Raw genomic sequence first — 10,773 nt, 5'->3', positions numbered from 1 at the left:
CCGCATCGGGCTCCCTGCTCAGTGGGAAGCCTGCTTCTCCCTCTCCCACTCCCCCTGCTTGTGTTCCCTCTCTCGCTCTCTCTCTCTGTCAAATAAATAAACAAAAAATCTTTAAAAGAAAAAAAAGAGTCTGGGCTTTGGATTCAGGCCATTCGAGACCCAATTTTGCCATTTACAAGCTGGGTGACGCTGGTGTAATCACCCCTCCCACACTTTGGTTTTCTTCACTGTAAAATGGAGATAATAGCGTCCTCACAGGATTGTCGTCAGTTAAGCAAGATCATATATCATAAGCACCCAAAGTAGAGTCTTGCTCATCGTAACCATCAGTAAACACACACACACTGATTTGCATGTGCATAGAGGGAGGGCCGCCACCCAGAGACACGGATTTCAGTGCTGAGGCTTCCCCCACCACCCCAGGCACCACCCTGGCCACGCTGAGCTGGAGGGATGGAGAGAGGCTCTGATGCCCAGTCATTCTCCTCTATTAACCTTATCAACATGACCAGCATCAGCAAAAACCAGAGTGGAGAGTTCTTCTAAGACCTGAATGAACACTTTATGATCCCCAAAGCCTTCCTTTACTCCTCCCTAGTAGCGAGGCTGCAGAAACAAGCATTAAGGAAGGAAGGAAGGAAGGAAGGTAGGAAGGAAGGAAGGAAGGAACTGAGCGAGGGAGGGAGGAAGGGAGCGAGGAGCAGAGCATGAAGCATGGGGCCCAGGAAAGGCTCACAGAGCAAAATCTTAATGGTGGGAAGGAGGAGAAGTAGTGGAGTCATTTAGTTTCTGAGTGTAAATTCTTGGTACAGCGTGTCCTTGCTGAGAGAACCTAGTAAGTTGCTTTAACCTCTCTGGTTATGAAATGAAGCCTCAGTTCTCACCTCTTAGCCTCTCCTACTCTATGCTTCAGCCACACTGAACACTCAGTTCCTCAGACATGCATTGAAAAAAAGAAGTATTGCCTCTGTTAATTTCCAGAGTGTTCCTTTTGCAGTGACCCATTTTCCAAGTGCCCTACCAGCCAGCTACGAGATTCCCTTTTATCTGGTCAACCGTGTCTCTTCCTGCAGAACTCAGCTCAGATGTCTCTTCCTTTAGGAAGCCTTCCCTGGCTACCCAGCCTGCTGTGGGCTGCCAGGGAAACCTGAATTGTCTCAGTTGCAGGACTTTACCGCTCTGTGGTGGTGCTGCCGTCTGGAGCTCCGAGCCTGGTTTGGGAGGGACTGTGGTTTCAGTGCCTGGCACTTCACAGATGTTCTATAAATGAGGTTCAATATTACGGAAACTTTGTCCGCTTTAAAGGGTTGGACAAATGCACAAGGGAGGCATCAACAAATAGGTGTTGGGAGAAAGGGACTGGAGGGGAGTGGAATGGTGAAAACTCTTCCTGATTTTAATATTTAGCAGCACTATCTTAGAAGTCCACAAGATGTCAGTGTTTCCACATGAGAAATAATGCGGCAGTCTGAAACTAAATGTACTCCCACTATCTGATGCTGGAAGTTCATTTAAAGTGAATATTTGATTGGTTGGTTGATTTAATTGAATAGGCAGTATATGCACATGGTACAAAATTCAGAAGTGTGTACAATGGAAAGTAACCCCTCCTTCCGTCTCAACTTCTCTCCCTTATCCTCCAGCTCCATTTCGTCTACCCCAAGGGCAACTGCTTTTATTACCCTTCCATAGATCTCCTAAGTATTTAAGCACATAAATGTATATATCTAGTTTTTAAATAACACCAATGGTTATATACAACTGTTCAGTGCCTTGATTTTTTTTTCTACTTAAAATACCTCAGAGTGTTCTATATTAAAAGAGCTAGGCTTTACTCCATTAAAAAAATAATATTCCATAGTTTAGCTGTAACTTAATGTATTTAATCAAACTCCTATTGATGGATATTCAGCCTGTTTCCAAAGAGAAATGTTTGGGGTATTTCTCTTGCCTCTTGCTATTACAAATAGCCCAAATCATTCCTCATTTTACACATGGCAAGTCTATCTACATTTTAAATTCCAATGTTTGATATTGTCAGGAAGCTAGCCCTTTGCTGAGGTTGTATATTCCTACCAACAATGTGTCTTTTTCTTCACAAACTTGCCACAGATATTATATATATAATATACTTAACTATACGTATATACTTAATATATATGCTTAAAATATATTTAAAGTATATATTTGACAATCTGATAGGTAAACCATATCTTATAGTTTGTTTTTCCTTTAAGTAATCTCTACACCCAACATGGGGCTTGAATTCATAACCCTGAGATCAAGAGTTGCATGCTCCACCAACGGAGCTAGTCAGGTTCCCCTATGTTATAGTTTTTATTTTATTTTGTAATTTTTATTTTATTTATTAGAGAGAGAGTGTGTGAGTGAGAGCACTGCGGGCGGGGGTGGTGGAAAGAGAGCCTCCTCAGGCGGGTTCCGTGCTCTGAGTGTGGGGCTTGATCCCACAACCCTGAGATCATGACCTGAGCCGAAATCAAGAGTCTGACGCTTAACCGACTGAGCCACCCAGGTACCCTTATCTTACAGTTTTTAAGAACACTTTGTTGAAGTGTAATTGACATGCAATAAACTGCACATGTTTAAAGTATAAATTTGATCAATTTTGACATTTGTGCACTTGTGAGCCATCACCACAACCAATATAATGAACATATCCATCATCCCAAAGGTTTCCTTGTATCCTTTTGTAATCCCCCTCCCCCCACACCTTCCTTCCCACCCATCCCCATACAACCACTGCCGGTCTGCTTTGTGTTATTATAAATTAGATTTTATTTTCTAGAATCTTATATAAATGGGATAATACAGCATGCAGTCTTTTTTCTTTCTTTTTCTTCTTTCTTTTTCTTTCTTTCTTCCTTCTTTCTTTCTTCTTTCTTTTTAAAGATTTTATTTATTTATTTGACAGAGAAAGAGAGAGTGAGAGAGAGAGCACAAGCAAGGGGAGCTGCAGAGGAAGAGGGAGAAGTAGACTCCCTGCTAAGCAGGGAGCCTGACTTGGGCCTGATCCCAGGACCCCAGGATCATGACCTGAACCAAAGGTAGCTGCTTAACCTATGGAGCCACCCAGGTGCCCCTGCAGTCTTTTTTCTTAATCTCACTTCTTTCACTCAACATAATTATTTTGAGATTTATCCATGTCATCTATCAATAGTTGATTCCTTTTTATTGCTAAGTAGTATTCCACTGTATGGATCCACTACAATTTCTTTATGTATTCTTGTTTCAGTAGACATTTAGGTTGTTTCTTTTTGCTTGTCGCAGATGTTTTTTAAATAACCACCTGGTTTTGTTGTTGTTTTAAAGATTTTATTTTTTAAGACTTTATTTTAAAGTAATCTCTACAGCCAATGTGTGGCTCGAACTCACAACCCTGAGATCAAGAGTCACATGCTCCTCCAACTGAGCCAGCCAGGTCCCAGTTGTTTCCAGCTTTTAACTATCACGAATAAAATATTCATGACCAAGTCTTTGTATGGACATAGGTTTCTCTTTCTCTTGGGTAAATACCTAGAAGTAGAATGGCTGGATCATATGGTAGATGTATATTTAACTTTTAAGGAAACCGCCAAACTGTTTTCCAAAGAAATTCTACCATTTTACATTACCATTAGCAGCATGAGAGTGTTCCAGCTGCACTAAATTCTCACCAATATTTGGTAGGGTCAGTCTTTTTAATTTTAGACATTTTAATAGATATGTAATGGTAATTTTTTATTTTCATTTTCCTAATGAATCGTGGTAATGGTATTGAGGGTCTTTTCATGTGTTTATTTTATTTCACTTTGGTGAAGTGTCTATTCAAATATTTTTCCCATTTTAAAAATAGGGTCATTTTCTTATTACTGTATTGAGTTTTGAGAATCCTTTTTATATTCTGGTACAAGTTTTTATTGGATGAATAATTTACAAATATTTTCTCCCCTTTGTGGTTTCTCTGTTCACTCTCTCTCCCTGCTGAGCATGGAGACTGATGACACTAGATCCCAGGACCCTGAGACCATGACCTGAGCTGAAATCCAGAGTCAGCCGCTTAACCAGCTGAGCCACCCAGGCACCCCTCTGTTAATTCTCTTAACAGTGGCTTTTGAGGAGCAAAAGTTCTTAATTTTGACAAAGTCAAATTTTACCTTTTTTTTTTTTAATGGATCATGGTTTTGGTATTATATCTAAGAAATCTTTGCCTCACTGAACATCAGGAAGATTTTCTTCATGTTTTCTTCTAGAAGTTTTAGAATTTAGGTTTTACATTTATGTCTATAATCCATTTTGAGATGATTTTTGTTTATGGTGTAAGATATGGATCAATAAAGCTTTAATTTGTACATCTCTTATCATGGGTGTAGTTGAGCATATTTTCATATGTTTAAGTACAACTTGTATTTTTTTTTCTCGTGAGCTCTTTGGTCAGGTCCTTTGCTTGAGGCTGCTAAGTTTGGCTATGCAGCTCATGGAAGTGGAAGGGTGAAATCTGGCAGCGCCCTGCTCACCTAGTCACACACACTGCAGGTTCTTTTTCTAATTCATCCTCAGGGAGACCCGTTCTTTACTTTGCACAAAGGCACAGTATAAGCTACCATAGGCATTGCCCTTGTGCATTTGTCTCTTGTATGGTAGGCCTTTTGCATATTTTGTAGGAGTTTTCTGTATTACGTAGCCCTTCATCACTGTGGTGTGAATATATTTTTTCCCCATATTGTCATTTTTTCACTGTGTATATTTTTCACTATATATATTTCACTATCAGAATTATTTTTTTGTAGAGTCAAATATATTGGTCTTTTCTATTGTGGGTTCTGAGTTTTGTGTCACACCCAGAAAGCTTCCCTACTCTATTTATTTGTTTAATTACTTTATGTTTTCTTCTAATTCAACCCTGCCTTGACATCCCCCCCCAATGTTATTTATGAAAATCAAATAAGGGAATCAATGGGTAAGTGCTTCGAGAATTACCCAATGATTGCAAGTTGCGCAGTAAACTGAAAGGTGCTGGAAAGCGCCTGCAGTAGGAGGGGCTGAGTGATGCATACTCACACCATCTTGTGACCCACCTGGTAATGGGTCATCAGAGATCGCCCTTCTGGCTGAGATCAGCCCTAAGTTGGGAAGCACAAGTATTCTAAGAATACAGGGAGGGTGAAGCTGCTATCCTGAGTAGAGTGTCTAATAAAACAGGATGTCCTGGGACTCTCTTAAAATAGGAAGGTCAAAATGCTTTTGCTATTGAGTAATTTAAGAAGTCATTTGTCCATTTAACAGCTATTTACTGAGTGCCTTACTAAAGATCGGAAATAAGAAACTCCATCTCTGCCCTCAAGTTTAGAGTAGGGTGCTCGATTTGGCAGCACATATACTAAAATTGGAACGATACAGAGAAGATTAGCATGACCACTGCACAAGAATGACATGCAAATTTGTAAAGTGTTCCATATTTTTAAGAATGAAATCTTGCCATTTGCAACAACATGGATGGAGCTAGAGAGTATTATGTTGAGCGAAATAAGTCAGAGAAAGACAAATACCATATGATTTCACTCGTATGTGGAATTTAAGAAACAAAACAAATGAACAAAGGGGAAAAAAGAGAGGAAGGCAAACCAAGAAACAGACTCTTAACTATAGAGAACAAACTGATGGTTATCAGAGGGGAGGTGGGTGGGGGGATGGGTGAAATATGTGAAGGGTATTAAGAGTATACTTACCGCGATAAGCACGGAGTAATATATAGAGTGGCTGATGTATATTGTACATCTGAAACTAATATTATACTGTATGTTAACTAACTGGAATTTAAATAAAAACTTAAAATGAAGTTTAGAGTAGGGAATCCAGTGCACCCCTAGAGCAGGGAAAACAATGCTAGCTGCCATTTCTGGAAGACCTAATATAAGCCAGGGACAGTGGTGGTCTACATATTATCTAATTTAATACAAGCAATCCTCTTGAGGGTAGATCATATTATCTTTGATAACAATGAGGAAATTAACAATGAAAAGGGTAAGGAAGTTTGTCCAAGGTCACACATACAGTAAATGCAAGAGTTAAAATTGAAATCCAGGTCTGCCTGCACTCCAAAGCTTATATTCATTTCTCCACAATAATAAGGCAGGAGTAATCCTTTTACCAAAGGAATATTTATTGAGCATCTCTTTTTGTTCCAGACATTGTTCTGAGTGCTAGTAATGTAAGAGAGAAAAAAACAAAGTCCCTGTTTTGTGGGGCTCATGCTCTATTGGAGAAAGACATTAAACACAATAAATTTTCAGTATGTCAGATGGTAAGTACTGTGAAGAAAAATTAGGCAAGATAGGAAGGATGTGGGAAAGAGAATTGCTATTTTAAATAAAATCGTCAGAGAAGGCTCTGATAATATGAAGTTTGAGCAGAGACCTAAGGGAAGGGCAGAAGTAAGAGATGGGACTGGCATAAAAGAGCTTCCTCTGTTACCTGCTTGTGGGTTCAGTCTGGAAAAGAGAGGAAGAAATGGGGGTGCAGGTATTGGGCTCCGAGTTAGAAGATCTGAGCTTTATTGATTGATTGATTAGCAATTTTTTTCCACCTCTGAACTGAAATTCCCTTTCCTGTAGACAGGAATAACATTCCTTGCCCAGCTTCCCCACATGCAGCTGTCATGAGATTCAATGGGACAACCCACGTGAAAACCCTTAGAAAATAACACAAGTGAGAAAGCAAGACTAGGAGTTAGCTTTTCAACCGAAAGGAAGTCTGTGTAGGAAAATAAAGAGAATTGCTGTTACAGGTGTACTGGTTACCCTAGACATCTTTTTTGAAAAGCTGTCCCAGGCTAAAAAAGAGAAATAGGCTAAAAGAAATAAGCATACGTTTCATAATAGGCTTCTGCTGAAGATCCCCTGTTTAACTTGCAGTCGTCAGAAACTGCGTCGCATATTTTAACTAAACTTGGCAGGAGGCTCTGGGATTCTAACCTTAATTCTAATCTCCACGTTCTTACCCAGGCATTTCCCCTCTTACCACGCCCCCTCACTCGAACTCCATTTCCCAATATGCATCAGGCTCCTCTAAGTCGTCTGTCATTGTGACGTATGTTCCACAGCTTTCTGGGAAATGTAGTTTATTTGTTCTCCAGTTGCAGAAAAATCTAAGGCTGTGGACTACCACTCCCGTGAAGTAGTGCGGTATCCCACCGCGTTCGCGGCGTCTTCGAACGCGCCGCGGCAGCCATGTTGGACGCGGCCAGCGCAGGGGCCGGCACCAGGGGGTTATCTAAGCGGCTGTCACGATGCTGGGGTTCCTGGTGTTGAGGAGAACAGCGCTGGCGCCGCGGCTCCTCCTCCAGCAGCTTAGGTCCCCGTCGCTCCGGAGTCATGGAAGTGCCTCCAGCCAGAGTGTGACCACCGCGGGCCGCGGGGAGCCGCAGTGGCTGAGGGCGGCCGTCGGGGGGCGCCCTGGAACATCGTTGGCCTTCCTCCCCCGAGAAGGGGCAGCCACCTGGGGGCGCCAGGGAGGACGCACCGAGACTCAGTGCCTCGTAGCCGCAACATGGGGACGCCTTCTTAGCCCAGAAGAAACACTCCCGGGACAGGACAGCTGGAACGGGGTCCCCAAGAGGGCCGGACTGAGCATGTGGGCCCTGGCCACGGCGCTAGTGGTTCACTGTTACAGCAAGAGCCCGTCCAACAAGGGTGATTATCGGGGCAGTGTGGGTTCGAGGAAGATAGAGGCGGGAGGAGTGACCTGACTTCGTTATCTTTGGAGGGCGGGAGTTGCTTATAGATTCAGAGCAGCAGAGCTTCAGTCCTGGAAGGACTCAGACATCGTCTGGTCCCTGGGGCAGGGTGGTGAACTGGAGAGCTCAGTGCCTCTGAGTTGTATCACTTCCTATCATAGGTCACCTCCCTTCTTTGGGCGCTACTTTGTCCATCTGTACAATGGAGACGTTGAATGATACATCTAAAATTAGAGCATCGTCCTTTTATGTCCTAATATTCTGCCTGGTCCAATTCTTCTCTTAAGAGGTCTCCAGGAAACCACCGTGTGTTCTAACGGTAACTACTAGATAGTTCAGAGAAGTTTTCCTGGCGAAAGGTGGCCTAAGAAGGGAAGTAGGAACTTGGTTTCAATACCAGCGTTGCCACTGTTCACCCCTTGCTCCTCTCTGGTTTCACGTTCCCCCCCTTACACAGTAAAGAATGATTTCTCAGTACTCTTACAGTGCTGTTATTTTGAGTCTTGGAGTTCAGCAGTCTGGGTCTGCCCATCAGAGTCCCCGGGGTTTTGTTGTCCCTGGTCTCAGGTGTGAGGTGATCTTGCCAAGCCATGCAGTTCGCAGGAGAAGAAAAACAAGGAAGTTGGATCCTTAGAGACCCAAAAGCAACCATGGGGGCTGGCTGACCCAGCTTGCCATCTCACCTGGGTGCAAGGAGTTGAGCAGGGACTGGGAGAGCAGGCAGCCAGACTTCTGGCCCACATGAGTCCAACCACTCAGGTTCTCAGTAGTTCCTCAGGGGGTAAAGCTGGAAGCATGGTGTTCATAGGTTTCATGCATCCCAAGCTCTCAGACTTGGGAGCAAGAATGGGGACTACCTTGAACTAAGTTTATTTAGCAGGCTGTGGCCAGCTGTAAAGGAAGGGTCCTGAATTGGGAGTAAGGACCTCTGGGATCTTGTTCTGGTTCTACCTGTAACTCCCATTGTGACTTTGGACTCTTGCTTCTCATCCTCACTGGCCCTGTTTCCTCATCTACAAAATGAGGATGTTGAAATAGAGACTATAAGGGCTCTTCTAGCTTAGGCATGCTATAATTCTATAACTTTGAGCATTTTTTGAATACTCTCTGTGAGCCCAATTTTGGGAGGTGTGGAACTCCTAGCAGCACAAAGTCATTTAAGGAGACAGTTCAGGCAGTTAGGCCGATGGGTCTGGTAAGTGGTATGACAATGTGTTGTTGGGGGATTGGAGGGCCAGCAGGGTCAGGATGGGTAAGATACTCAGCAGGATGAGGCAAGAGATGAAAAGGAGTGACATTGTGAGCTCCATGAGAGCGAGGAATGCAGCTTATCTTTTTTTCAGGTTGATACGAGTTCCTTTCCCTAATACTTTCACATTGTTGTCCTCCATAGCATCTGGAACGTAGTAGGTACTCCGGAAATGTGTCTTGAGTTGGATTGTATTGCATGCAAAGACTTCATGGATATGGGGGTCACAAGTCAGCATGGTGTGTGCAGGGGCTGGTAGGTTAGCCAGCCTGATTGGAGGACAGGGGGTCTTTGGAATGAGGTGAGAGCAGATGGAGTGGGGCCTGGATGTCAGGAGGGTTTTTGGAGGGTTTGGAATTTCTCCCATGGGCAGTGGAGAGCCACCGAAAGTTCATGAGCAGGGAATGTCCTGAGGCTAGTATGCTTAGATGAATTGGGGGAGGGGTCCAAGGTCTTGCCTTAGAGGTTCCTGGGGGCGCCAATCTGGACTTTGTCTACTTTCTAAAGTAAGTAATGACCAAAACCATGATCACTTCCAACCCTTCAGACTTTGCTAGCCTATGCTGTACCCTGATTTGGAGTTAAAAGCTCAGGCCCTCCATATGGTGCAGTAGAAACTGTACCCTGTAGGAGCCGGGAGGCCCTGACTCTCAGCTCCTTCTCATTCCCGCTGTGACCTTGCAGAAGCCACTTCTTTCTGCAGAATGAGGGAAGAGTGGTTACAGTGATCTCTGAGGAAGCTTTGTTTCCCTTCCAACTGAGGGCTGTCTGAGCATCCCTGGATGTGTGCTTAGAGAACCATGGGGGAAGATAACCAGGAAAGACCTCTCCCTGGACTCTAGGCTGGCAGGTGGGGTGGAGACACTAATGTTTGAACCACAGATCTGGTTTGTGTATGCATGACAAGGTGGCTGTCTTATCCCTGGAAACTGAGGCTCAGGAGGTTAGATGAGTTGGCCAGCTCATACAGCATATAAGTGGCAGAATTGGGGGTGGGAGCCCAGGTCTGTCTGTCTCCATATCCTGCTCTTTCTACCCTACTGCCGTGCCTCCTCTCATGTTTTGCTGGGTGAGTCTCTTGGCTGGACTGAGAACTCCCTGAGGCAGGGCTGGGTATGAGTCTCTCCAGTGTTCAACAATGGAGCTCAGAACCATGCTGGGCACATAGGGCTCCATGACTATTTGAAAAAAATCTTGCCTCTACTATTAATAGTTTTTCTGAGTCACGAAGTTTTTCTTTGTGGCCACAAGGTGGTGCCAACAGCCTGCAGACTGCTCAGGCCAGGCCAGGCTTAGCATTGCTTTTCTGCTAGGTGTTTGCTAAGGGATTGCAACACTCTGCTTTGGGTCTCCCTTTGCTGAGCTTGGCACCGAGGAGTTGGCAGGTTTTTCAACCATCATTTCATCTCCTTGGAATCCTCGTGAGGCTTGCCAGGGCAAGGATTATTGCATCTACTTTATAGTCATGGAAGCTGGAGTTGAGAGGGAAAGGGGCTGCCACAGCCCAGGGAGTAGGGGGCAGATGGTTGGGCCTCCTGGCTCCTGGTCAAGGCTCTTAACTGAGGAGCCCACACCCCTGCCTGTTCCTCTGTGCAGGGTTGGTGACTTTTGATATGAGATTCAAAACTACGCTGAGAAATCAGTGTTGGGGGAGAAAGTGGGATGAGGTAGGGGGATGACTAGTAACAATGACAGCCATGTGAAACATAGTAGTCTGAGCTTTCTAGCTAATGAAGAGTGAAGGGATTCACATATCACGCATTTGCCATAGGCAGCACATGGTTGCTAGCAC

The 10,773-nt window shown here is 44.0% G+C and overlaps 1 protein-coding gene and 1 non-coding gene across 4 annotated transcripts in view; both read left to right on the top strand.

Moving 5' to 3' along the window:
• Window positions 1-5,353: 5,353 nt before the first annotated feature.
• On the top strand, window positions 5,354-5,460 carry LOC123326242. Its single transcript, XR_006540955.1, has one exon. It is a non-coding gene; the product is annotated as a U6 spliceosomal RNA (small nuclear RNA).
• Window positions 5,461-7,243: 1,783 nt separating this feature from the next.
• The window catches only part of CLPB (caseinolytic mitochondrial matrix peptidase chaperone subunit B), a 141,448-nt gene continuing 137,918 nt past the window's right edge, over window positions 7,244-10,773 (top strand). For all 3 annotated transcript variants that reach the window (XM_044919693.1, XM_021704737.1, XM_044919692.1), the window contains exon 1: window positions 7,244-7,688. In XM_044919693.1, coding sequence (XP_044775628.1) covers window positions 7,286-7,688 — 403 coding nt within the window. In that variant the 5' untranslated portion in view covers window positions 7,244-7,285. The remainder of the gene's footprint in view (window positions 7,689-10,773) is intronic.

The sequence above is a fragment of the Neomonachus schauinslandi genome, chromosome 11 (assembly GCF_002201575.2).
Source record: "Neomonachus schauinslandi chromosome 11, ASM220157v2, whole genome shotgun sequence".
NCBI classification, from domain to species: Eukaryota; Metazoa; Chordata; class Mammalia; order Carnivora; family Phocidae; genus Neomonachus; species Neomonachus schauinslandi.
The sequence above is the reverse complement of the archived record's forward strand: the minus strand, read 5'-3'. Positions and strand labels throughout refer to the sequence as shown.